At 39.6% G+C, this 27,954-nt stretch overlaps 3 protein-coding genes and 1 pseudogene across 3 annotated transcripts; all 4 read left to right on the forward strand.

Moving 5' to 3' along the window:
- Nucleotides 1-408: 408 nt before the first annotated feature.
- LOC135595661 (TOM1-like protein 9) lies at nucleotides 409-9,678 on the forward strand. Its single transcript, XM_065086923.1, has 10 exons — nucleotides 409-873; nucleotides 2,332-2,410; nucleotides 4,484-4,582; nucleotides 4,668-4,784; nucleotides 4,984-5,141; nucleotides 5,229-5,310; nucleotides 5,913-5,998; nucleotides 6,359-6,526; nucleotides 6,912-7,438; nucleotides 8,755-9,678. The coding sequence occupies exons 1-10, from the start codon at nucleotides 773-775 to the stop codon at nucleotides 9,408-9,410; spliced, it is 2,073 nt and encodes a 690-aa protein (XP_064942995.1). The 5' UTR covers nucleotides 409-772; the 3' UTR covers nucleotides 9,411-9,678.
- A 1,105-nt stretch (nucleotides 9,679-10,783) lies between these two features.
- Nucleotides 10,784-14,281, forward strand: LOC104000977 (glucan endo-1,3-beta-glucosidase 9-like; annotated as a pseudogene).
- Nucleotides 14,282-15,020: 739 nt separating this feature from the next.
- Nucleotides 15,021-15,559, forward strand: LOC135594785 (LOB domain-containing protein 12-like). Its single transcript, XM_065085294.1, has 2 exons — nucleotides 15,021-15,176; nucleotides 15,239-15,559. The coding sequence occupies exons 1-2, from the start codon at nucleotides 15,021-15,023 to the stop codon at nucleotides 15,557-15,559; spliced, it is 477 nt and encodes a 158-aa protein (XP_064941366.1).
- Nucleotides 15,560-21,909: 6,350 nt separating this feature from the next.
- Nucleotides 21,910-23,001, forward strand: LOC135595670 (protein phosphatase 2C and cyclic nucleotide-binding/kinase domain-containing protein-like). Its single transcript, XM_065086938.1, has 3 exons — nucleotides 21,910-21,937; nucleotides 22,117-22,273; nucleotides 22,388-23,001. The coding sequence occupies exons 2-3, from the start codon at nucleotides 22,145-22,147 to the stop codon at nucleotides 22,631-22,633; spliced, it is 375 nt and encodes a 124-aa protein (XP_064943010.1). The 5' UTR covers nucleotides 21,910-21,937; nucleotides 22,117-22,144; the 3' UTR covers nucleotides 22,634-23,001.
- Nucleotides 23,002-27,954: the final 4,953 nt, after the last annotated feature.

Consider the following 27,954-nt stretch of genomic DNA (forward strand, 5'->3'; position numbering starts at 1 on the left):
AGATTAACAAATATAATATATCTATTAACCATCGATTAGCTACTGCGGCAAACAATCCCAATGTCATCCCTAATCTCGTATTAATCGAGACTTCCCTGACCTCCACCTAATTGGTTAATGAGACTATAATTGGTCCATACTTGAACGGATATTAACACATGTGTCATCAAAATATTTGGAAGGTTTTATACATGTCATAATAAAATGTGGAGGAGCAGATATGTTATTTTCGAACTTTGGAAGGACGGATGTGTAAATCCATAAAAGATTCCGAACACGGGCCTGATATGAAAATAAGTGACACGCGAGGGACTCCTACGAAAAAACCCACCGGGGGGTCCACCAACGGTCACGAATGGCAAGATGCCATTTCCTCGCTTGGGAGCGCTCGGCCGCGAAAGTTCAGCCGTTCGCCTAACGTCAACCCGAGCGTTTATACGTGTGATTTCTCTTTGATTCATCCGTCCGCCTTCCGCCGGGGTAGATTTTTAAGAAGCAGGGAAGAGAAAACACGACCGACTCCTCTCTCTCTCTCTCTCTCTCTCTCTCTCTCTCTCTCTTTCTCTCTCTCTCTCGCACACACACACACAGATAAGGGGACGCGAATTCGAGTTGGGCGCACGCGCTTTTCCTCCATTAGGGATTCCCTTTCTTCGCCGACCGTCCAGCTTCGATCTCCCGTGGAGGAGGGCTACCTGTTGTTGCATTCTCTGGAATTGGATCGGAGCTCCCCCGAGGGATCCCATCTTGTTAGGGTTCCGTGCTCGCGGCGATGGCGGGCGCGCTGGTGGAACGTGCCACGAGCAGCATGCTGATTGGTCCCGACTGGGCCATGAACGTCGAGATCTGTGATATCCTCAATCGCGACCCGGGGTATGCGACTCTGCTCTGCCTTCTCCTTCCCTTCTATTTTCACGTTTGTTTCCTGAGCAATGGTGATGCTGCTGCCGATGCTTCTCATTTTGTGATTTACAGCTGAGGTGATTGTTTCACGGGATGTCTTTGTGCGATCATCGCGTCTGATCGCTCATACCTTCTTTTGTTGTTTATGGAGGTTTTACCTCTTTTTTTTTTTTTAGGCAATTGTTAAGCATAAAATGGTCTTTCGTGTTGCAATTAATTATACACGTTGACGAATGTTGCGGAATTCTTATCCTAGAAGGCGAGGTGGGAGCTTTTGGTGAAGTAATTTAACCTGTTTTTGGATCAGGAATATTTTTGGATGAATTAAACCGTGTTAAGCTTTTCCTGGTATCTATCCAATAAGAAATCTTCGGATTCATTCATATAATATTGTAGTTAGCAAGAATGATTTCCTCATTGCACGTAGGTCCACATGTAAGTAAAAGTAAAGGCGAGAAATTAATTAAGCAAGCTAAAAACCTTTAGGCACAAATCATACATTTCAAGGTAGTTCCTTCTTTGTTCGTTTCCTTCACTTGATTGTGAAAAACTTGTCACAGGATCATGGAACATGAATCAATAGTTGGCATGCAATCTGCATCCCGTTGATGAGATATAATGTAAAATGCAGGATATGATCGTCTCAGATTTTTTAAAATTGTGATATTTAAATAATTCCTTTGCAATATTGTTCATGACGACAGAGAATGATATGGAACTATTCACACTGGAAACAAATGAAACCTTATCTGGCCTTGTGAGATTGATCAAAGTAAGGTTCGTCGTACCATACCGTATTGATGTTTCGACCTGGGCTCGGTACGGTACGATACCGGTGTACCGGGTGGTACATCAGGGCGTACCGAGAGGTACACCCTGATGTATCGAATAATTTTATACATTTCATACTGTAGCACTGTAGTAGTGCCATAGTATAATACTGTAGCACTGTAGCGGTACCCGGCGATCCCTGTAGCGGTACCCGGCGATCCGCGTACCGGTAACCTGTCGGACCGGTACATACCGCCCGGTACGGACGGTACGCTTCGGTATGGCAGACCTTGGATCAAACACACTTGGCATGTGATTCATGCCTATATGTCTTATTGTTTCAGAAGTTAACTTGGGGTTTTCGTATCGGTAAATGGCACTATGAAAATCAGAACTATCAGAGGAACCTCGGTCTAAAGAAGAGGCTCAAATAATTGGGGTCAATTATCTATGGGACTTTTACTTCCTTTGCAATTAAGTTATATGGTCTCTTTCTTGTTATATTTTCTCCTAGGGTCTTCATGCCAACTTCATACTTGACCATATTTGTTAATGCAATGACATTTGCATTCTTATATGATGGGCCACATGCAACTTACATGCATTAGTAAGGTTTTTTTTACATTGATTTAATTTTTTGTTTGCTTTGGTTACCAGGCAAGCTAAAGATGTTGTTAGAGCCCTCAAAAAACGTATTGGGCATAAAAGCCCGAAGGTTCAGCTTCTTGCACTTTCAGTAAGTGTATCAAACAGTTTGGCTTCTGGCTGTATGTTATGGCTTTGTCTAGTTGTGTGACTTGTGTCTTATTGGTTTGTTTTCAATTCTTGATGTGACAATTTGTTTAGTGTATTTTTGTTAATCTACTGCACAGTGTATCCTTACCTGAATCTGTTTTTTTATCAGTTCTCTTGTTTTCTAGTGCTTCTTTGTTAAGAAGGATGATGGATTTTCATTTACTTGAAGACATCTTAGATTGCATTTGTTTCTATTTTTTTGTCAATGCTCCATATTTTCTGTTTATGAATTTCATTTTAGTGGCATTATTCAACTTCCATGTTAGATCCTAGTGATTTCTTGAAACTCGATTATTCTACTCGTCTTCTGTGGTAATGTGGCAAAGTGGGGCTTTTAACTTATGATCTTGAAAGCTATATTGCGACTTACATGAATGAATTTTCTCAGGCTTTTTCCTCATGATTATCTTCTTAGGCCTGAACATTTTCTCAAAAACAAGATGCGATTTTTTTAAAGAAGAAAGGGACATTAGATTTGTGCTTGTTGGTCATATGTCAGTGTGCCATTTTATGATTTGCTTCTTTGTAGTTCAGTTAATAAACTAAAAGATAATAAAACATTGGATTTATTTTGTTCTCTCTTCGAATCTGGAGGTTTTTTAATTTGCTCGTATCTCAAAGCCTCTTGATCTACATCCTCTGTCACAAAATATTTTAAACAGAGTGCCAGTGTTGCTTTTGCTAATATTAGCAACATTGAACTGAATTAAATGTGTATCTTATGCACTGAATCACTTTGAAGCTTAAGTCTTAATCTTTAGTTAACTCTGATAATAATATTCAAACTCTCAGCCTATTCTCAGAAAATTTATCTGTGCTTTTGTAGCATCATTTCGATAGAGATTACAGTTTATTTGCCGCATATTATACATTCTGTTGTGCTTTTAGATTGCTTTTTATTTAGGCTTAATTTTTGAAAAAATTTTGGATGTTGGACAATGTTTTTGATGTCATCAAACTGTTAAAGCATACTTTGGTCGCTCTATTCGAGATCCCAGATCCTCTCTTTACAAGCTTATTTGTTGCTTGCCAAAGTACCTCTTGTGGACCTGTTGCTCTATGGTAAGATCAAGGAACCAGTTGTTAGTTGAACTCTGGAGATCTTTATCTTTTTAGATGAGAAAACACATTTTGCAAACCGGTTGCAGTGATTTTTTTTCGAGAAGAGATTAGTTACATGTTATGCTAAGAGGTTGTTGCAGTTATCTTCACTGTTAGAGTTGAAATAAATCTACCAATTTGAAGAGGAAACTGAGAGATGGTAGTTCTAATTTCTACGTTTTGTTCGACAGGATATCTTTCTATGGGTTGCAACTTACAGGGGAAGGTGCACTTCTTAGGCTTGAGCTTAAGTCTGTGTGATTGAACCCAAAATCTGACATGAACAGATCTCCTTTTATTTTGGGCTTAAGTTCACTCTGAATCTTTCATTTTTGACTCTCTTGACTTTATCCAAAAACTCAAGCCTCTGATCTGAGGTTGGACCAAGCCAAAGTCCCTGACCTCTTTAAGAAATCCAGTTCCTTTTGTCAATAGGCTATTGGTAATTTAAAACTTTTCAGCTTTTGGAGACGAGATGTTATTTCCAACAGCCTCATTCTTGTTGGAAAGTTCAAGATGACAATAAGTTCTATTTTTCAAGGTGATGTCAACAATAGTAGTCACTACTACCATGGCTGCCTATGCTCATATACCTTGCCAATCCACTTTTGGCATGGCACTAACACCAAAAAATGCATTGGTTAACACCAAGTTAGTTATCCCAATTGGAACCTGCTATGCTAGAAGGGAGCTACGCTCACAATGCCAAGTTATACCAGAGGCGCCAACACATACAAAGGTCAATTTATGGCTTGTGTGTGTTGGAATAGAGGCATGCCAATTAGAGGCATGTTATGATATTTTTTTGGCTTGACACTACTAGAAGGATAATTAGTTTCCTCTATTGCATGTTGGATTTAATTTTCTATAGATTGTTATCTTATATTAATTGCAATTAATTTATTCTCTGCAGCTATTGGAAACAATGATAAAAAATTGTGGGGAAATAGTTCATATGCATATTGCTGAGAAAGATATGTTACACAAGATGGTCAAGATTGTAAAGAAGAAGGTTCTAGTTTTTTTCACTTTAAGATGTTTTCTCATTTACTATCTTTTACTGGATGCTGAACTAAGTTCAAATTATTTTCACACAGCAACCTGATTCTCACGTTAAGGAAAAGATACTTACATTAATAGATACATGGCAAGAAGCTTTTGGTGGTCCACAGGCAAGATATCCTCAATACCATGCAGCATATCAGGAACTGTTGGTATGTGTTTGTGCATTTTGTATTTCTTCAACGGCCTTACAGTTTCAATTGTTATTTTTTCTGTATGATTTTTCAATTGTTGGTACATTTCAGAAATAAAGTGCTAATTGAACCAATTAATTTTTTGATAAAATTATTGTCAAACTATGATTCCATTGTTCTATATTCTCTGATATTATTTCTAATTTTCCTCCATCAGAGAGCTGGAGCTGTATTTCCTCAGAGATCTGAGAGGTCTGCACCTGTATTTACGCCACAAACACGGCCTCTGGAATCCTATCCTCTGTCAGTGCGAAGTCCTGATTATCAAAACGAAGCACCTGAATCTTCAATAGCATCTGATTTTCCTGCTTTGAGGTGTTTCCCTATTCTCATCAGTTATCTGCAATGAACTTCAGCACACCTAAGCTTTGGTTCTGATACAAAATTTATTTAATTTTTCAGTCTCACAGAGATTCAGAATGCCAGTGGTCTCGTGGATGTTCTTGCAGAGATGTTGAATGCCGTAGACCCTGGAAACAGGGAGGTATGTTCTACTTTGAGACTTGTTATCTTAATACTTGTTAACATGTCATTGTCAAATATGATCTTCTAACTTAAAGTTGGATATTAAATTTGTGCTTATGAAAATGTGGAATGTAATATATAGACCTAAGTGAGTAAGAGGTCTTGGCTGATAATGAATCTTTGTTGTCTCCAAGGTTTGTCATACCGAAGCGTACCGCCCATATCAGGCGGTACATACCGGTCCGACGGGTTACCGGTATGTGGACCGCTCGGTACCGCTACAGTGCTACAGTATTATACTGTAACACTGCTACAGTATGAAAAAGTATAAAATTGTTCGATACACCAGGGTGTACCGCTCGGTACGTCCTGATGTACCGCCCGGTACACCGGTACCATACCGAGCCCGGGTCAAAATACCGATACGGTACGGTACGGCAAACCTTGGTTATGGTCCTCTCCCTGAACTCAATTTTGAGAACTACATATTCATGGTTCAATTTATAATTAATAGCACTCTGATTTTCTATTATGATCCATTTATGATCTGATTTCTATTACCAAGTTAGTATATCCTGTTATTTAACAATTGCTCAGCCATTTTTTGGTTTCTATATGCAGGGGCTCAAAGAGGAAGTAATTGTTGACCTTGTCAGTCAATGTCGTACTTATAAACAAAGAGTGGTGGATCTTGTTAACACAACCTCGTAAGTCCTTTCAGCTGTTCTCCCCATGTTTCATAAATCTTTCACAGGAATGTGGGTGAAATTTGGACTAAGTTAGTCTCCTTGTGCAAAAACCATGATCTGTAACCTTTAATTTATTTTTTAATGTACATATCATATTTCAAAGAATGATTAAAGCTTACCACATTTCATTCACTTGAATTCAAGTGATCATTCTCTGAGTTCTCCCTCTACTTCTTTTATCTTAACTGCTTCTGTCATCTTTTATGCTCTTCAATCAGATGTAAGATGCAGTAGTTAACTTGCATATGCCACTTGACTGTGCTGATCGCTTATCAATATTGAAGCCATTTACACTTTACCTTATTCTGTTTGTGACAGAGATGAGGAACTGCTTAGCCAAGGACTTGCTCTGAATGATAATTTGCAGAAAGTACTAGCAAAGCATGATGCTATTGCTGCAGGAATTGCTGTTCATGTTAAGAAAGAAAAATTTCTTCAGGCACTTGTAGATGTTGATTCTTCAACTAGCAAAGAGCAAGATCAGAGGTAGGAAGCTTTTTCTTCAAGTAATTTGATATTTACAAATTATGCATCGAAGTTGCTACACTATAAAATTTAGAGGACTTCTGTATCACTTCAACGAGAAAAACACATCTTGAAGTTTAAAAAACAACATTTCTTTTGAGTTCCTTCTTTCTTTGTGTGAATGTGTACCATATTTAGCCAATTTGAAGATAATCTCTTTGAAGTCATTATCCAATGAGATTTAATTTGTCAAGGTTAACTGTTTATACCTTATGTGCTTCATGAGTGGAGCTTTGAAGAACTTCATCGATAGCATTAAGTAGTCATTGGCTTTCATCTATAATATTTAGTGATGTTTCCTCTTCTTGATCCGTTAAAATTATGTGATTTTGACATGATGACGTAGGTTGTCAGCTACAAGCACAAGCTCAACAGACCAGCCCCCTCTTCAGCAACTATTGCTGCCCGCACCACCTGTATCTGATGGTTCAGCAAAGTCTTCAACAATAATTCATGCTAATATGGACCTTCTCAGTGGCGAGGATTTTAATAAACCTTCAAAGGAGAATTTATTAGCTCTTGTTCCTGTTGGTGAACCACATACCAATTCTGCCTCTGATCAGAACATGTTAGCACTTGCAGACATGTTTTATCCAGACAATGCTAACAGTAACAGCAGAGGTCCTGCAAATGCTTTTGATGTGGATTCTGCATTTGCAACACAACAAACATATGCCACTGGAACGAACCCTCAGCTGCCCCAGCAGACACAACAGCTTGCTCGTTTTAATGATGGAGGCAGCCCAAGCTCAGGGGCACCTCAATTTGGGCAGGCAAGCCATGACACTGCAGTGCATCTAAACCAGGCAAGCACTGCATGGAATGGTCAACTCGCTTCAGCATACAATCCACAGCAGCAGGCACTCAGTTATGGTATGATTATTGACTTTTTCCTTGTCTTTTCAATTCTTGGAATCATTAAGCTTTATAGTTTTCTGGATACCTATTATTCATAGAATGACACTGGAATGGTTAAAGTGAAGTGCATTTGCCTGTTCTGCAATTCTCATAAACCTGTTCCATTGAAAAGAAAATTGCACCAAGATAAGACTCATGTTTTATGGACTAAGTGCTGAGTGCTAAAGAATATATATCATATTTAAAATTAGTGCAATATAAAGAGGATGTTCAGTCTGATTAATTACATTATACAGTAAATAGAATAAGAAATGATTGTATTTTTAGTTGTTGTGGATAGGCGATACCCAAAGCAAGTCTTTAACTCATAAAGAATAAATGTGATTCAGATTTGGATGTTTAAGTAGAGTGGAAAACCAGGGTAAATTTGCTCATTAATATATAAAAAAAAACATGATGGTTGTTGGGCTATCCTTAATAGCAAAAAGCCAAAAATATTGCATAAGCACTAACAAATCCTCTTTGCAACCTCCATAATTCAAAAGCCCTATCCTAATCATGATTTCTAATATTTGGAATCATGATTCTTAATATCTGGGATCATCTCATATACGTTGAAGTTGAACCATATTCTATATCCTCACTTAATCTGTGACAATCAACATAAACATAGTTTAGAGTTTTTTATTTCTATTTAACTTTAATTTAAAAGAAACAATAAAAAGTTAGTTCATATAAAAGATTGCTTACACTTGCGCCTTTTTTTACTAATGCAATATAAGTGTTGCGTTTGATGAAAGATACACGTCATACATGCACAAACACATATATGCATGTCTATATATGTATATATGATTATAGTGGAAGAACTTCTATGTATGTATGGCCCAAGTCATTTTCATAGAAATCCAGACTGTTCAATTGCAATGGATGGTTTGCATCAACAGGTAATGACTTTGTTTCACAATACCCATGTGCCCCTGGCAAGACTATTATGTCTGTGCACATATGGATATGTGTGTGTGTGTTTGTACGTGAACATATAAACATTTATTTGCACATAGAGGCTACTTAAGGGTACTTAAGGGGGATACTGAAACATGGTATTAATGGTAGGAAAGGATTCGTATAGCAAACCAAACAGTTTGTACAGAATATGTATGTCATAGTTGTTTTCCAACACAATTTGGGTTGAGAAAGTATGTGAAAAGTTGTTTTATGATTCTGTTTAACTGTTACCATAAACCATTTCTTTGGAAACCTTTATCTGCTAACATGTCTTGACCTGATACTTTTTATGTTTTTTGTTTGAGTAATTTATTCTTTTTCAGGTCCAAATGATCAAGATGGAGCTCTTCCCCCACCGCCTTGGGAGGCGGAAGCTGTCCAGCACGAATCGCCTGGTTTTCAGCCTCAACCACATCAAACTGGGCAGCTTATTGGTATGCACTCCTTTCCAGCACAAACCAGCCAGCATGCAGACATGCCACCCAATCCTATGGCAGGTGGTCAGCTGGGAGGCATGCATTCACAACATATATTGGGTGCCCAGCCTACAGGGCTGCAACCTCAACTGATGCAGAGCAATCAGTTTGTAGGCATGCATCCTCAAATGCAGAACAGCCACATTCCATCTACATTTCCACAGCATATGCTTGGAGGGCATGTGGTAGGTGTGGGTCAACAGGCCATGCAGGGGGTTCAGCTGACAGCCTATGGATACGGGCAACAACCGGGTGCCCAATTCTACGATCCAGCGAGACCTGCATACCCTTATTCTACTCCAAATGAGCTTGCACAGAGAATGTATGGCCTTTCTATGCAAGACAATAGCACATATGCGAGTCAGTCCTCTTCCTATCAGATGCCTACCTCCTCCTCATCCTATCTGCAGCAACCGAACAAAGTGCCAAAGCCCGAGGATAAGCTGTTTGGCGATCTTGTTAACATCGCCAAAACAAAGCAAAATAAACCTACTGCTGGTTAAGTTTGAGAGCAAGTGAACTCGGTGCGAGGAACTATTCTTCATATGTATTTTTTGATTTGTTATTGTTGGTTTCTGTTGCTTCCCTTGTATTTTCTCTTTCTGCCTCCTTGTTTGTATTTTTCCCTTTGTTATTGGTCATGTACATTTCTGTCTACTAGGGTGGGGGGTGGGAGGAATAATATAGGTTCATTATAGAGTTTGGAGATTTTGTGTTGCTTATGTTCGAGTCTGATGCTCACAACTACTGCTGAAGTCATGTCTTTACGTATTTTTTTTTGTAATACTGTAGCTTTAATGCTGACTTTACTAAAAATATAAATATACAAAAAAACATAAATATAGAAGAAAACCAGAGGAAATTTGTTCATAAATATATAAAATAAAAACATGATTATTATTGGGCTATTCCATGATTCAGAAGCTCTATACTAATCATGAGTCCTAATATTTGGATTCTCGGTTCTTAATATTTGGGATAATCAACATAAGCATATTTTAGAGTTTTTTCATTTTTATTTAACTTTAATTCAAACGTAATGATAAAAAGTTAGTTCATGTCCGATCGTACCTAACACTTTTCGTCTTTTTTGACCACTGCAATATAAGTATTTTGATGACTATTTAAAATTTTATTTAATATATCTTAAATATTAGTTTGATGGTATAACAGACTAACTTACCAAAGTCAGAGTTCGAAAGCTCATTTAATATATTTTTATATCTTAACTATTTTTAAATATTAATTTAATTATAATATATTTTAAATTATTAAAATTATTTTAAATATTAATTATAATATATTTTTAAAATTTTAATTATAATATATTTATATTTTAAATATTAATTTATATCTTAAAATATTTTAAATATTTTATATTTTAAATATTAAATTAATTATAAAAAATATATATTAAATTTATTTATAAAATTTTAAGAGTTCGAAATTTCACGATATAAATCCAAAAGGCGTAAAACAAAGGCACCACTAAGAATACCGAACTGGAACAGCGGTGGAGTAGGTTAATTAAACTAGTTGTTCACGAGTCCCACCGTCCCCGCCGCTTCCACTATGCGACAAACCACTTTGCCGGCCTTTTACACGCGTCCGGCTGTGGACGCCGCAGGCGACGTCAGTGACGTCGCCTCTTCCACACGCCTCGCGGCGCGCGGCGGAAGGCGCAGGTCACGCTGTCGGTCGCCCACGTTGCCTTACGTTACGCACGCCTTTTAACGCAAGGAAAATAACGGCCGTTACGACCCTTCTACCTCTCTCCCGCCTTTTCTAGAAGTGCGAAGAATACTTGTAAACCAGAAACTTGATGCTTAACGGAACGTTATAAACTTTATTATAACGGTTTTGAGAGAAAGAGAGAGAGAAGAGGCAAAGAATGCGGTCGAATCGCCGTTCGATCCTTTTCTTGCGTCTGCTGCTGCTGCTGTTGGTGGCCTGGTCGCCGGCCTCATGGTGGCGGGGGTGGGCGTCAACTGGGGGACATCCTCCTCTGCCTCCCACCCTTTCCCGCCGTTCGTGGTCGTGCCGGGGCTCCTCCAGGCCAACAGAGTCTCCCGGGTGAAGCTCCCCGACGCCGACCGTTCCGTGCTCGCCAGCCTCGCTGGCTCGGGCATCGCCGTGGCTATGGGCGTCCCCAACGAGATGCTCCGGTCCCTCAGCTCCTCCAAGTCCGCTGCCGTCAGCTAGGTCCACGACAACGTCACCCGCTACGTCTCCAGCACTGGCGGCGGCAGTGTTCGAATCGAGTAACTCGTTTCTCTCTTTTCTTCTCCTTTTTGTTTGGGGTTTATCATTGATTTTAGGGTTAAGAAAAGGAAACTTGGCGATTGTAATTGCACACTCGTTTCGAAATGAAATAATGTTTAGGTATTGTCTACTCGATCCTTTTCTTCTCAAAGTTAGCATTTTGCTTTTAGAACCCTAGCTCGGTTAATGGGTTTATGCTCAGAGTTCGTATTAAGTTGTGGTAACTCTTATGCTTGCGCAGATCGATTGATTCTTTGTTGTCTGTGTTGCATTATGCTCTTTAATTCTTTGTCGTGTTTGATTGTTGATTGTGATTGTGATTGTCCATCCACTATGTAGCTTCGCCATTTGAACGAGACATCAGTAAGATATGCGCCCAAAGTGATCATGCCACTGCAAATTTTCCTTGTCCTCTTCGTGGCTGTTTGTCGTCATACACGATAAGTTTATGCCCTGTATTTGGTTGCAGTATATGTTTCTCTTGCATTATGATCTGCATTGGCATCTCTATAAGGCTGCGCTGAGGACGAGAGTAGCTCAACTGAACTGGAATTTACTGATATAAGACACACTACCTTCTTAACGAAAAACAACTTTGAAATGCCACTAGGAAACTGATAGGAATTCAAGCATTTCCCTGTCTTATAAACTTCAAGGTATTTAGATGCGTATCTTGTGCAACTGGGTGCCACTTGAAAGTTGAAACAGCGTCGAACTAAGATCTTCAGATTTTGAAAATCTTAGGCATTATTTGTTATGATTATTCCATGCCCCTTGTTGTCCCTGTACATATGCATGTGTCATCATCTGGGACATATCTTGAGGTACTAAAGCTTGAAAGAAGATGAGAAACGTGGCAAAAGGGATAGAGCTTGATTTAAGTCTGTTTGGAAGCTTTAATAGTAGGAGTGCCGTTAGTCTTGGATGACCTTCTACATCAAGAACTCAAGAGTGGCCTTGGATGCCTTTATAAATTGCAATGATAGTAGTGATAAGTTGCATTCGGATTCACTTCTCCTTCAAGTATATGAGCTACCTAAGGTGCATATGAAGAATGTGTTTTGGGTACTTTAGGCAAGTAATGAGAATCATTTGCTGTTGTCTTCCACGTATAAAAAATTCTGCAGTTCGAGTAAAGCTAAATGATATCATGCGCTATTAGATGCAGCAACTCTTCAAGGTAAACCTGTTTTGGCACACTGTCACATGCTACCAAATAATTGCTGGATTTCTTGGTCACAACATCTGGCAACTTCGATAATATCTTTGATGGAAAGCTGTTTGTGTCCTTCCCCTGCCCTACTATGATTGGACGCTAGCAGATTTCGCTCTTTCCTTAGCTAACACTGCTGCATTTACATTCGGTTGATAGATTGTGTAAGAACATAACTGATGAGGTGAAATTGAACTCTCTGTTTATTAAATGCACTAATCTGCAATGCACTAAAGTTGACAGTGAATTATGGTCAAAATTAAGCAGTCAAGCAGTGAGCTGCTGAAAGTTAAGTTGTTTGTTTGGACTCTTGGAAGGGAAAAAGTTTGTCGACTTCCAGATTTATGTCAGTTGGTATATCAAGACAGCTTATGTTTTGTTGCCAAGAAAATCTGGTCCAAGCAAAATTTGGGTTTAGTGATTGATTTTATGGCCCTATGAGAGCTGATACTTTTTTGATATTGTCAGTGGTTTTAAGCTGAAATTATGGATGACAATGTTGACTTGTCATCTTATGTTTGTTTCCTCTTGCCCATATCTTCTTCTGCTAAGATATACTATGTTATATTGCATGAAGATGTTAAAATTGGCATATTAGTATGTAACCACATTAACTTGGTGCAGAAAAGGACATTCACAAAGCCTACCTATGCGATATATTGACAAGACTATAAATTGACAGGTTTATTGCTGTCGGTGATGCAGCATTCCTCCTCAGTTATGGTCAAACATTCCAGCCCCATGTAGTTGGTGCAGCAACAAACATTCAGCGAGCCTTGACTGCTGCAAATTTAGCAAACACGGTAAAAGTCATTGTTCCTTGCAGTTCTGATGTATACCAATCTGAGTCTAACCTACCTTCGAAGGGTCACTTTAGGCCTGATCTCAACAAGACTATGATTGAGCTCCTCTCTTTTCTTGACAAGCATGGTTCACCCTTTGTGGTTGACATCAATCCTTTCTTGACCTTTCAACAAAAGAAGAACCTTTCCCTGGATTTTTGTTCTCTTCCAGACAAATTCTCATGCATTATCTGATGGACCGAACAAGTATAGAAACCACTTTGATATGAGCATCGACACGTTGGTTTCAGCTTTGTCAAAGGTTGGGTATGCTGAAATGGATATAATTGTCGGGAAGATAGGATGGCCTACAGATGGTGCAATGAATACCACATCTGCTGTTGCCCAGATCTTCATGCAAGGCCTCGTTGACCACCTGCAGAGCAAAGCTGGTACTCCACTTAGACCAAAGAGACCACCAAGAGAGACGTATATCTTCAGTCTACTAGATGAAGATCAATGGAGCATTAAGACTGGGAATTATGAAAGACACTGGAGCATTTTCACATTTGACGGCCAGGCAAAATACAATGTGGACCTTGGCCAAGGCTCAAAAGCTCTGGCAAGTGCTCATGTTGTGGACTACCTGGCGCAAAAGTGGTGTGCGGTGAATAACAAGAAGGACATATCAAATGTTTCCGGCAGTGCATCGGAAGCCTGTTCCGCTGCTGATTGCTCTGCTTTGTCTCCTGGTGGCTCTTGCTCGGGGATCGGCTGGCCCAGAAATGTGTCATATGCTTTCAACAACTATTTCCAGCTTCATGATCAGAGCGCGGATAGTTGTGATTTTGGCAGCCTGGGATTGATAACAACTGTGGACCCATCAGTAGGTGATTGCCGGTACACTATTGCACTCCGCACATCATTTTATACGTCTATTCATCAAACGCTGGTTGCACCGTGGAGCATGATGATTCAAGGTGTTACCTTTTTTGCTTTCTTGGTCTTATTTGTTTGGTGTGTTGATCTGCTTACTTTGAGGTAGTTTTGTATAAGACAAACTAGAATTTTGTACTAAAACTTCCAGAGGATGTCTAAGCACTTCATGAGTTCAATCCTTTGAGCCTGAATCATTCTGAACTTGTTCTACGAGAAGTGAATGATGCTAAGATTTTGGCACTTACATTATTTGTGATGCCAAGAATTTAGCACTGCATGGTTTGTGGTTGGATTGGTTCTGCTTGCTTCTTCTCTTGCAATAGAAAATAATATCCTGCATATTGGTGTTACATACTTGAAACACTTCTGCATGAAAACTACTTGCTCTTGCTGATCAACTTACCTGCTCTCGCTGCACCAATTAGGAACAGGAAATGATGAGGACCAGTTGTGGACAAACACTGCATTAGGTATGCACTGCAATAATAGTTCCTTGTTGACATCATATAAAACTAAGACTCAGCTCTGCACTGCTTCAAGCCTTCCATGTCAACTTAGCATCCCATCAACAATGGCCACGGACGGCAGGTAGCTTAATGTAATGTGACTGTGTATTTGACCGTATGTAGAGTATGTCCTCCAGTATGTTCACCACATGATAACATGCTCGAGGGACAAGCGTGTACGCTGTAGCCTAGTTTTATATGTTATCATTACCAATAGAAACATCCTTTCCTATCTTTTTGATTACTATAATCTATGATTGTTAAAGGTTTTAACTTAGGGTTCGATCATAAATAGGCAGTCCCATCTCCATATAGTTTCAGCTCATCTGAACCTGAGAGGCAACCTTGCACTGTACCATGTGTATTCATCTGCAACCATACACCTTCGTTCTTCCTTTGGTGGCCTAAGCAATGGGTAGCCACTCGCCTTGCGCTTCCTGCAAGCTTCTACGGAGGCGCTGCACGCCGGACTGCGTCTTCGCGCCCTTCTTCCCCTCCGATGAACCCCACAAGTTCGCAATGGTCCACAGGGTCTTTGGTGCAAGCAACGTTAGCAAAATGCTACAGGTTTCTTCTTCTTCTTTGTTCTTCTATTTTGTCTACCGATAGTTTACGTTGGTTGGCTACAGGAGCTTCCTCTTCATCAAAGAGCGGATGCAGTGAGCAGCTTGGTCTACGAAGCAAACGCAAGGATGAGGGATCCAGTTTATGGTTGCGTCGGAGCCATCTCTTACCTCCAGCATCAAGTGTCTCAGCTCCAGATGCAGCTGGCCTTGGCTCAAGCTGAGATGCTTTGCATTCAGATCCAGCAGGCGCAGCTGATGGATGCTGATGGCATGCAGTATCTCATGCAGAGTGACCTCAGCGCCATGGCCCAGTTGACGAACTATCCATCCTCCTCAAGCAATGTACCCCATGAGCCTCTCAAGAGAGAGAATCCATGGACATAGAAGCCATGTTCCTGTTCCCAAGCGTTTGCTTGGAACGGAGCTTCTTTGTGGATTCAGTGCTTCATCCATGTACATGTCCCTATCATTGTTATGTTTAGGTGAAGACACAAACTGGAAGATTCCTTTTGTTCTCCCTAAGACAATTCCTTTTGTCATCTAGCTGGCTGTTATATATACATTGTTGTTGCTGTAAGAACATGAAGTCATCCAAAAGCTTGATTAACATACCTTTCAAACTCCTGCAGACAAAACAAAATGACACTTTGTTGGCCATTTCCAATCTACATATAAATCACAGATCAAGCTTTGACTCTTCGATCATCCTTTTCCTGTCCAACAGAAGGAAAACAAGTACAACTTTTGTAGCTTAACTCTGCATCTCAATGATGATTCTTTTCCTGGTGTTACTTGCTGTTTGCTATGTGGGTTGGTGAAGTGTTCTTGGTGTTAGAGGAGTACAGAATGTGCTCACATGCAGTGTAGTTCTTTGCATTAAGCTATGTTGATGGACCAGCCAACAAGAAGTTTTTTTGTCTCTAGCTTGGGATTTAGTAGTGGATGAGACTGCACTAAAAACAAAGGCAATAATTACACGAACTGAACTAAGCGATAAGAGAAAGAGAAAGAGTCAACAGTGTCATGAACTAGATTTTAGTATGTTGGATTAGTACATGACAAGAGAAAGAGTCTCAACCATCTACGATTATAATCCATATCAAGTTTGATCTCCTGCAAGATAAGACACTCCCACATGCTAACCTCCAAAGGATTGTTAGACTAAACTTTATAAGGATCGTAATCCTGGACTTGTTCTCTTGGCATGTCCTAATCCTTGATGAGGATTACAAGAGAGAAAGTGGAAGAGTGATTACAAGCAAGAAGTAATTGAAATCTTAACACGAATAAGAAAGAAGTCAGACGTGACTAAAAGAAAGAATCGAATGCTCACTAGAGAGTTGACGGAACTCGGGCACTTGCTTCGAGATCTATCTACAAGAATAATAAGATTGGATGAGCTTTTAATGTACATGGCCATTAAATGATTTTAGTAAACAATAATTGATCTTGTTGATTTATAATCGTAAAACATAATAAGTACTTCTGTTTGGATATTGATAACATTCATTAAAAAATACAATGGAGGTGGATATTCTCCGGATCGAATACATGGGGAAATACACACGCTAAACAAGATGATTATTATCGTTTCATCGAGAAACATAAGCTCGTAAATGAAACGACACGTTCTAAGCTTCTTGCTTGTTTCAATAAGTGAAAGAATGGACGCTGTAGATGTGAAAGCAATGGAGATTCTCGTCGTCCTCCGATTACGTTGATCTCAGCTGTGACGCTCTCGGCAGGCTTTAGATTGACTCACCACTAAGAGATCGGAGCGACACGACACCAAACCGTTGTAATTAATTTTCGAGATTCTCTCAAAATTTAGAAATAAGTGAAATGTGAGTTACAATATTTTTTAATAGAGTTGCATTGTTTTTGGATAAAACCTAAAACGTGTAACCTCGTTAAAAAATAGTATAACTCGAGTCTTCAAGAAAATTCTTTTCATAAAACTTCAAAAAGCCTTCTTTGAATATTATCAAGTGGTTTTTGATCCAAAATGATTGTAAATTCACCTTAGATCGGGTAATTGTAAAAGATTACCGTAACTAAGGTTTTCAAAAAAATATTTTTCTGAAAACTTTAGAAAAACCTTCTTTGATAATATTTACATAGTTTTTTTTTCTTCAAAAGTGGTTGTAAATTCACCTTAAATTAGGGGAAAAAATTATAAAACATAAATATAATCAATGATAAAATCCATTAACATATTTTATTTTAAAATAGAATAGTTAAAAAAGTCATTTATGCATTTATAAGTCATTTTCCAATTTTTTTCTTAAAATTTAAGATTTTTTTATTATTAGTTATTTAAAATATATTAAAAATATTATTATATTACGTTTTAATTTATATAAATAATTTAAATTTTAAAATTTTTTATACTTAATATGTATGATTGTGTCCGATGCCAACTCATTTGCCATCGAGGTCGACACCTAAGTAAGGCTCCAGGTCACCAACCTCAAAATTGTACCATGGTGTGTTCGAATATGCCCCACGTAATGATTGAGAATAATTTTTCTATCTTACATTGTTGTCTTCTCCCTTTCGTTGACTTAATCATATAGTTTACATTGTTGTCTTCTCCCCTTCGTTGACTTAAGCATCGAAAAGGTCACGTTGAGCATCTGGATGAGCCAACCCCCAGGGAGGAACCTTGCAACTAGAAATATCTCAGTTTGTCTACCTGGTCATCTCGAACCGGGTTCTCACCAAGAGAACGACATCTAATCGGATGATTTAGGTCACTTTTGTTGGACTAAAAAAATAGGAGCCAAAAATAATAATAATAATAATAATAATAATAATAATAATAATAATAATAATAATAAAAGTCATCTTTTCTGCACCAGTGATCGCCTGTTGTTTGGTTCATTCTCCCATCGACAAGCTTTGGTGTTGGATGCCGATAGGAGGGAATGGCATCGGAGGCCGAAAGCTACGGCGACCCAAAAGAGTTTCCATAAATATCACAGATGAATCATGTTGGTTTGGCCCAGCGTGTTAGATTCCTTATTTTGTTCTCGGAGGTTCATTAGGTGCATGAACGTAGGCTAACCCTCCTCCTTAGGTTGATCTCACAGAGAAGAGACTACAAGAATAGACGACGAAAAAGTCTCTCAAACTCTTAATGTGGTTGGTTCTAAAGTCCCTGCAAACTCTCTCAACCAAAACAAGCCTTGTTTAATGCTTACTTAACCACAAGCTTTATTTACTCGGAGCCTCATCACGTCACCTCTCTCTCTCTCTCCAACTTTCTTTCCGGCTACAATTCAGGCGCATCGTGAAAACTTAGAATTGGTTTCCATCAAGACTCGTGGTGGTATCAGCCACTTCGTGAAGAAGGTATCAGCTCTCCATTACATGCCGATAGAGGAGACCGGGCGGCTAAAGTTCAACCGAGGAAATGAGATTGACCCATTCACTCCCAAGTTCAAGGGAGACTTTTGCTACGACTAATGTATTGGAGCTTGAGCGTAATGTGATGCGCCTGAATTGTAACCCTAAAGTAAGATGAAGCCATGGCCCTTCGTGAGGAAATATACAGGCCGGAAAAGAGACAGAGGTCGCGCGATGAGGCTCCGAGTATATAAAGCTTGTGGTTACGAAGCATTAAATAAGGCTTGTTTTGGTCGAGAGACTTTGCAGGGACTTACGAACCACGTTGAGGGTTGAGATGCTCTTTCGTTTGTTCTTGTAGTATCTTCTCCGCGAGGTTCTCAGATGGCTGAGGAGAGGGTCGGCCTTGCTTCATGTGCGTGCCCTTCGTTCATGGTTTTTATAACACCAATCCGATACCAGGAGAACAACATCGAGGGTACACCTTTGGCTCCTCCTTCGCCACCCCACGTCCGCTACGGTACATCCGAGCAACAAGGACGATGGCTCTCTTTGCGTTGCCGCAAAGAGACTCCTGTCTTATCTATCAAAAATTACGTCGAACATTCTCTTCGCGTTGCCGCTCCCTTTTGTGGGCAAGCTGCTCCCAGATCCGAAGAGCTTCGAGGACGTCGCCCGCTTCGCCGCCGACAGGATCCGGAGGAGGAGAGTTGCCGAGCCCCCCGCTTCGACCTCTCGCGTGGAATAAGGAGACCACGACGACATCCGTCATGGACTTAAGTGTCAGTATCTGAGAACAAATGTTAAACCATATTAAAAAAATAGCATAAATTATTTTTTATTATTATAAAATATTTATTTTTTAAAAAATTGAAAATGAGTTATAAAGACGTAAATGATTTTTTTTTTCATTTTTAAGCTTTTAAATGAGTATTTGTATTAATTTTACCCCTTAAAAGGTTGAATTTATATATTTTTTTCTTAAAGTTTAATCAATTTAAGATGAATTTACAATCATTTTGGATCAAAAATCACTTGAATATTATCAAAGAAGACTTTCTGAAGTTTTAAAAGATAATTATCTTTTTGGAGTTTAATACGATTACATTATTATTTTTTTGGTCCTATTAAAAACCCTTTAAAAATTTTGTAACCCACCTCTCACTTTTTTCAAAAATAATTTAAATTTCAAAAACTTCTAAAATGAATTACAAAAGTCAAAATGTTTTTTTTAACTATTTTAAAACATATATTTTTAATGATTTCAATCTTTACATGGCTCAAATTTAAAGATAAAACCATCACCCTCATCTCCCCAAGCAAAGATTCATCCTAACTAAATTAGTGTTGTAAGGGGACTTATCTGCTGGCTTTATGATAAAAACATTATCTCTAATATATTTTTTATGTAAGAACTCTTAAAATTTTGAGTAATTATGGTGATATAATATTGAACATAAGAATACTGGAATGAAATACTTCTCATGGATAGACATCTTAATTTAGTCCATATCGAAAATGAAAAGAAATCAACTTATTATAGAATCAAATCTCAAATAGCATTATGTCATGCAACAAAAACAAGTTCTCAAAAAGCCTTTTTCTTGAACATAATATCACTTTAACATATTAAAATTCCCACTAATAGAATAAACATTTTAACCTAACCAAGATATCATCAATTTGTGATTCCATACCTCTATGATTTAGAAATAATGATAAACGAGTTCAAAAGCTCACACAGCTAAATCAATCAAGAGGATCAGAATGCATTTCTGCAACAGTCTTCTGAAACATTTTTAACTTAACTGAACATTAAATCAAATATTCGAGAACTTTGATACTGACTTGATTCAAAAGGCTGCATGCCCCTAATCTACCCATGAAGATTTCATGCACTCTCGGTCACAGGGTGCTCGAAGACAACATCCTTTCCACAAAGCTTTCTCTAGACCCCCGTGAATGTCTCCAACTTGTACTCTGTGTTGTTGCGTTCCTTTGGGTCCAGGAAAATCTGATTCAAAGAGATTAACAATTTGGTAAACCATTTGGTTTCTGCAGCTTCATAAAATGAGATAACATAAAAAGTGATCATGGCAGATGGTGATATGGTTTAGTGCATAGACATCTTAGAATATCACTGTCAGTTGCTTCAAAAAACATTATAGATGTGAACTGACGAGAAGGCACTAAACCTGTAGTAAAAGGTAAAGAGTCTCTGATCACAGGAAACTCACCTTCATGAGCTTTGAGCCATCGAGACGATATCTTATGCGCTTCCCAACAATCTCAGCAGGGTACACAACATCCTCCAAGATGGCATCATGAACTGCAGTGAGAGTCCGGCTGCGAGGGCGCACGACAGCAGAACCTTTCTTTGGAGGTCTCAAAATCCTCCTTGTCGCAATAAGAACTACATCCTGTTTAAAAGAATAACAAAAAATGAGGACCATAAAAGAAAGGAAATACAAGTACAAACAGGCATCTGCATATGTGAAGTAAGTATGACTGGTGACAGTGTATGGTTACTTGATACAGCAACATAAAGATCAACACTCAACATGAAGAATCTTACAGTGTAAACCATACCTATGCCGATTAGGTTTATTATTCTAAAATACCTACACATATGATATACATTTGATATGGACAAATGAGACATTAGTTCATCTTCCAGCAAACAGACCTGAAATTTTTCTATGATACTGGGCGTTTGCCACCTAGTAAAGTTGCTTTCTAAAAAAATATTCCTCGACTCGTATCTTTAAGAAACATCAATATGACTTTTCCAAGATTGTGGATCTTAATCGACTATGATGATAAGAAAGGCCAATCGCACAGTCCAGGTCCAAGATAAGCTCCAATGAATTGAGTAACATGGATTTAGTAAAAACTAAAGAAGGCACACTGAGAGAAAATATTTTCACCAATCACATTCTGTCAAAAAATTTCTACTTCTGGAGCTTGCCCATTTCCTACTTAATCAAATGTAAATATCTAGGAGCTCATGAGATTACAATTTGATTGTCTTAGAAATATTAAAGAAGGATCAACTCAATCAGTGACATTTACTCAACATCAGTGCATCTTAAAGCATTGCAAACAGTTGCAATAAATATTTCCAACAGGATCATTCATGCGGAAGAAATATGATAACAACAAGCACTTTCTGCACTTTCCAACAGGATCATTCATGAAGAAGAAATATGAACACAACGAGCACTGAGAGCAGCAGGCGGTGCTGTTTCTTGGCCCTGTCGCTCTTGGTGATCTCCTTCTGGAACACACAAACTGGTCGGCAATGGCGTGCAGCGGCAGCAGCGACGGAGGGAGTTGAGTGGGGAATTGGCAACGAAGACCAGGAAGGAAGTCGCTGTACCTTTTGGGAAGAGGACATGGCTTTGCTGCAGACTGGTAAGATACTTGTGTCACTCTCAAATGCTGGTTTTTAGGGCATTCTATCAATATTCATGATTACAGCAATGTGTTGGATGTGGAATCATGAAAAGGATTCTTTTAGTTTGTCTCATAACCTGTCTTTTTTTAGTCATGTTTCATTCCATGCTTTGACCTAGTTCTTGTAATGCAATTAGGTGGGCCTTGGGTGTTTTAATCTATTTCATGCTTCAAGCTGAAATGCCATTTGGCTCATGGAGAGAAGGTGAACTAGAGACATTTGCAAAGATTGCCAAGGGACATCTTACCTTACCTCAGTCCTTCAGCATAGAAGTGGTTGACCTTATCACCAAGGTTTCCTCCTCTTTTTTTTGCTTTTTCTTGTACAAATCAAGTTATTTTTTATGAAAGGGTCTCCTTGTTGAGCTCACTAATGTAGATGTTTATATAATGAAAGCTTTCCACCAGTTACTCGAAGTTGATGAAGCTGCACGACTGGGAAGCCAGGGTCCAGATTCGATAAGAAGTCATTCATGGTTTGAGGGCTTCGACTGGGAATCAATTGCTGATGGCAGTTTTCCTGTTCCAGCTGAAGTCATTTCTCGCGTAGATATGCATGTCGAAAATCATGCAGAAGATACTGCACTCGCCATCTCCTCTCCCTCTAAAGATCTAGCTGTTCTTGACACCCCAGAATGGCTCGAGGACTGGTAAAATTTTCGCCAGGTTTTGGCACAATGCGGATCTTCTTCCAGTCAGTTTCATCACGCCTGATTTCAAATCCATTGGCATCAGCAGAACACGTCCTCTTCGCCGTAGTGAATTATTTTGCATGTTGTTAGCATCAAGCCTTTAGAGGCAGTGAATTCTTTTTTGGCTGTAAAGTTTTGCTAGCATTTCACATCCCAATCTCCACCTTTGGAACCAGAGTTCACGAGACCCAATGTTACACACTGGTCTTACATAAATCTTCAGAGTGATTCATAACGGAGGAGTTGTTTTATTATTTTCTATTACACTGACTTCAGTTCTTAACATATATAAATATTCATATACAATATTTTCGTTGCATTTAAGGTCGATTGTGCTGTGTGAATTTTCCATTCAGAATGCTGTTGACAAGAGAAATACATTAAGATCCCAAGGTTTCAATCTGTTATTATAATTGAGGACGGTGCTTATTATTTTAAGCATTAATTTCTCTTAAAATTCATACTTTTTATTTATTTCTGCGACTGCAACTTTAATATCTATTTATTCTTCTTTTTTTTTTCTCCTTCATTTTTTTTGTGTTCTAACATTTTAGGGATATATATCGCCGAGTTGGTTTACAAGAATAATCGTCTAATCGATCATCGATTTGATGACATAGATTTTATCGAGATTTTTTGTCTGAATTTGTAGTTCTTCTTTTCGACGAATTATCCACTGGATCGGAGCGAATCCGTGCGATTGGGTGATTTCATTAGGGTTTTGGAGGAGGGATGTTTCCAGTCTCGTCGATGTGAAGGAGGAAGCTTCCTACTAATTTCTTCTTGACCGGTAGAGTCGTTCCAACGACTCTGCCATGGAACAAATGCTCCATCTTAGTCGGCACCAGTCGCAAGTCAACTAAGCGTGATCCGACCGTGGCGGTAACGTCAAGCGTGAATTGGGTTGGAAGAAGAGGGCGTCAAGGACGTGATGTCTCGTTCTATATCAAGCAGCTGTTCTTGACACCCTATAATGAATAGACTTTTCTGATCGATCATCGATTTGATGACATATAGATCTTAACAAGAGTTTTTTTCTGAATTTGTTGTTTTCTTTTAGACGAATTATCCACTTGATCGGAGCGAATCCGCGCGATTGGGTGATTTCTTTAGGGTTTTGGAGTAGGGATGTTTCCGGTCTCGTCGATGTGGAGGAGGAAGCTTCCTATTAATTTCTTGTTGACCGGTGGAGTCGTTACAACGACTCTGCCGTGGAAAAATGCTCCATCTTAATTGGATCTTTCGTTTTCCGTTCACCAGTCCCAAGTCAACTAAGCGTGATCCGACCGTGGCGGTAACGTTAAGCGTGAATTGGGTTGGAAGAATAGGGCGTCAAGGACGTGACGTCTCGTTCCATATCAAGCAGCTGTAGGCGTCAGCTCATTACTCTGTTCTCTCTGCAAGAATTCCATGGCTTTGATTCCACTCTCCCTCCTCCTCCTCCTCGCTTGCTTCTCCACCTCTTCCTCCTCTTCGCTGTACGCCGACCACTGCAGCTCCGTCGTCCCCGAATCCGAGGCTACCAGCCTCTTCGTCGACTCGGACTATTCCTTCCGTATATCGAAAGGCTATTTCTCGGGCGGCGGCGGACGGCTCTTCGACTCGCCACGTGCCTCCAATTCCTCCGCCTTCCCTTACTTCCACTTCTATGCCAAGTACCTCCACAAGACGCGGTCACCCGACGTCCTCCAGATCGAGGGAACCCTAGTCCTTAGAGTTGGTCATCCGACCGTCTTCCACGGCATGACGTCTCACCGCAGGCGTCCTCCTCGGAACGTCACCTTGCAGGAAGAAGCCGCCTTCGACTTCTCCGGTTTCTGGTCTGAATCAACCGGCAAGCTTTGTATGGTTGGTCACGGGATCTTCTACAAGCCCTTAGGTGATCCTCTTCATCTTTCTGCTGTCTTGAAGCTCAATTACCCCATGACTTCCAACATCTCTACCAGTCTGGTGAGCGGGACTGTCGAGAGCTTGGGTCCCCACCACATCGATCCCATCTCGCTTGTGGCCTATGCTCAAAAGGAGTATGATTTCACGATGATCCCCCAAGCCAACCACTCATGCTCCTCTCTTCCATTCCAGGAGGAATCACTAAGTTTCGGGCCTACTTCAGTTTGTAGAATAATGAAATCAAATAAAAGCTAAGAGGTCACAGTTATCAGTATATGTTGTTTGAGACTTGCATCTCTCTCTCTCTCTCTCTCTCTCGAAGAGGCAGCGGGAACCACAAGCAGAAGACATCCAAACTGCAGCAGGCTGGCATGGAGCAGACCATAATAAATGCCAATCAAACTCCATCCAAGTCCACAAAAAGGTGGATTTGCACAAATAATTCAAGAGGAAGTGTGAGCATCAGCCAACCTTGGAAAGATAAAAGCTTCATCTCTCAAGTGCAATCCATTTACGATGATGATGACAGACAAGGCTGACTGTCATGCAGCCCCATGCATTATACTCTGATGAATCACTGAAGGACTAATGGCTATTTTTAGCTGAAGCTTACATATCAACATCACGGAATTATGGATGACAGCCAGACTTGCTGGACCAGTCACGCTGATATCATCATTCGAGTTGATCGTTTCCTCCTCACGTCACAAAATTTTTTCACTCTATTTTTTTTGTCTTCGTTATTACCGTGAAAATGGATCCCAATGTTAGATTGATATATGTATATCTGCAACTTCATAAACTAAATAAAGATATTATTACTTCGATGATCAAATTAAGTGTGAGTTAAAACCAAGAATTTAGTTTTTTTTATATACATAAGTACATATACATATGTTATATCAAGACATGAATTAAAAATGGTTACTATAATTATCGGGTAGTTTAGACTTTGATAGATCATTAGCTTAGCTTTAATCATAACACCTTGCAGATGTTGAAGAGATAGATTTTATAACTATTTTTAATTTTCTGCAACGATAAATATGGACATATTTCTTAGAAATAGGCAGCGTTTGACCCAAGTCGCCGAGGAATCGGACGCGGCTGAAGTGTATCACCGATCGGGACGGGTTTGCTTTGTATGATAGCCTTCACCTTTCGCTAAGGCCAGCGTCGATGACGACCAAAACACGTAGTCTACAGCGATAGCCACCACCTTCCCCACCTTCTATTAATTCCTCTGCTTCTTCTTCGATCCCCAACCCCCCTCTCTCTCTCTCTCTCTCTCTCTCTCGCTCTGTTAACTCTTTGGTTCTATCGCACACGCAACGGTGTTGGGGAGAATCACATTAATTGGTGGAGGAGAAACAGATGAAAAGAATGGTTTGGTCTCGAGAAAACGCTGTCGATGGTTGCTTAGACACTCTCAAACCGGTAATCTTTCCACTTTCTTCTGTTTCTCCTGTCGATTAATATATATAAATATTATGCATTAATTTCAAGCAAATCGACCGTGTGAGTTTCTTTGGAAACCAATCTACCTTTATCTTTCTTATTGCATACAACTTTTTCTTCTTGGATCAAACATCTTCTGCAACCATTGATCACTCGCCAAGAATGTAGGGAAATCAAAAGTACTCTTTTGTCTGTAACAGTAAGTTTATGTGACCTTCCATCGGACAAAGCATATATATAAACATATCTTTCATTGTTCACAAGTTTTGATGTAATTTAATAGTTCACAGTCTTTAAACAAAGATATATTTTGTAAGAGCACGAAATCAGATGTATTATTAAGATCGTAAAGTATATACTCCAAGTTTGGGTGTTAGATATGGTCGGAAATACAAGGCATTTAAATCAACCTATGAACGAGCTAAATGCGCTAGTTTTCTCTTCCTTTTCTAGCTTTCCCGGGACAGTGGAAGAAGAAGAAGAAGAAGAAGAAGAAGAAATGATGGTCATCCATCAGCGGAACCTGCGAGCGACGAGTTCGTATCGGCCCTGGCGGCCGGCATGGGTGCCAAGCTAATAGTACAAGTCTCACCGGAGGCATCCCAATCCACGGGAGCACTCGCCGCCGCAGCTCGACAAACCGGAGGCAGACTCGTCTGCATCATCCCGGAGGAGGTGTCGCTCGCTCCCACGAAGGATGTCGTCGAGGAGTCCGGCGTGGACGACGCGGTGGAGTTCAAGGTGGGCGACCCGTATCACGAGCACATCGGCTGCTCTCTGGTGGGCTGCAAGTCCGACCCGTACGCAGGCCTGCTCGAGCTGCTCCGCTTCAATCCGAGGAGTTCGGTGGCGATCGCTAACTGTCTGCGGGGAGGGAGGAGGGGCCGATAGGCGAAGATGGGATGGAGGTGACGATGATAGGGAAGATTGAGGAGGTGGGAAGGACGGGGACGACGGCAGGCGGCGTGGAACGGCGGAAGAGCGCGAAGGGATCAGGGCGGAGGAGGCCGCGCAGCAAAAGCAGATGGGTGAGGAAGATCGATGAGAGGGGAGAGGAGCACTTCTTTAGGTTACCCATTTCCCTCGAACCTGTACGCGTATCGGGTGGCGGCAGAAGTGGGTGATGCGGCCGAGAAGAAGATGATGACGGTGATGAGCCATGAAGTACTACTACTGGTTGATAGATATCTCGTATGCCTAATGCTGCACCACTTACTTCATGGAAATCTCATCATATCAACAGTTCTCGTTCATCGGATCACCTCATGTTGGATCTGATCCTCGAGGGTTTCTTATGCTATGGGTTGTGATCATACAAAGAGTGGATAGAATTCTGAACCACGAGAGATGAACATTATAAATTTCGCGTCGACTGTGTCGTCCGCTGATGGCGATCTCTCTTTGCTGATAGAATTCTACAAGAACTGAAGAGGTGCTGAAACCATTTGTATCTTCCCAAGTACGACTACCTTGAAGACATGTCAAACGTCCAGATTCATTGTTACCATGTTGATTATTTGTTATTGTTATTATTTTTTCAAATTAGAGTATTTGAGGTTATCTTAATCTTTATAGATAGAATCTTGTCCGTACAAAGCTTAAGAAGAATTAGAAACCTAATGAGAACAAAAATGACAGTAGCAATGAGAAATAAAAAAGTCTGCTAAATGTATTCTTATTAATTTTTAACTTAAATATCAATTAATAGGTCAATAAAATTAATAAATCAGTTAACCTATTAAACTTGATTCGTGATATTTCATATCGGAATCTATACTATTATCAATTTTGACTGAAGTATTTTGATCAAAGAGATGGAATCATTAATTTACCTCTTAGATCATTTGATTATTAAAGAAAAGAATAACAGCATCCTAAATGCATTGATTTAAACAAATTAGAATATACTGATTTCTGATGTTCATCGTTTCCAAC

Source organism: Musa acuminata, chromosome BXJ1-10, assembly GCF_036884655.1.
Source record: "Musa acuminata AAA Group cultivar baxijiao chromosome BXJ1-10, Cavendish_Baxijiao_AAA, whole genome shotgun sequence".
NCBI lineage: Eukaryota > Viridiplantae > Streptophyta > Magnoliopsida > Zingiberales > Musaceae > Musa > Musa acuminata.

Bases quoted from the DNA above. Each gene is read 5' to 3' on its own strand.
- LOC135594785 (XM_065085294.1), top strand. From the start codon at position 15,021: ATGGGTAGCCACTCGCCTTGCGCTTCCTGCAAGCTTCTACGGAGGCGC. The intron at 15,177-15,238 runs GTTTCTTCTTCT...GGTTGGCTACAG, and splicing joins ACGTTAGCAAAATGCTACAG to GAGCTTCCTCTTCATCAAAG.
- LOC135595670 (XM_065086938.1), top strand. From the start codon at position 22,145: ATGCTTCAAGCTGAAATGCCATTTGGCTCATGGAGAGAAGGTGAACTA. The intron at 22,274-22,387 runs GTTTCCTCCTCT...GCTTTCCACCAG, and splicing joins TGGTTGACCTTATCACCAAG to TTACTCGAAGTTGATGAAGC.
- LOC135595661 (XM_065086923.1), top strand. From the start codon at position 773: ATGGCGGGCGCGCTGGTGGAACGTGCCACGAGCAGCATGCTGATTGGT. The intron at 874-2,331 runs GTATGCGACTCT...TTTGGTTACCAG, and splicing joins ATCCTCAATCGCGACCCGGG to GCAAGCTAAAGATGTTGTTA. The intron at 7,439-8,754 runs GTATGATTATTG...ATTCTTTTTCAG, and splicing joins GCAGCAGGCACTCAGTTATG to GTCCAAATGATCAAGATGGA.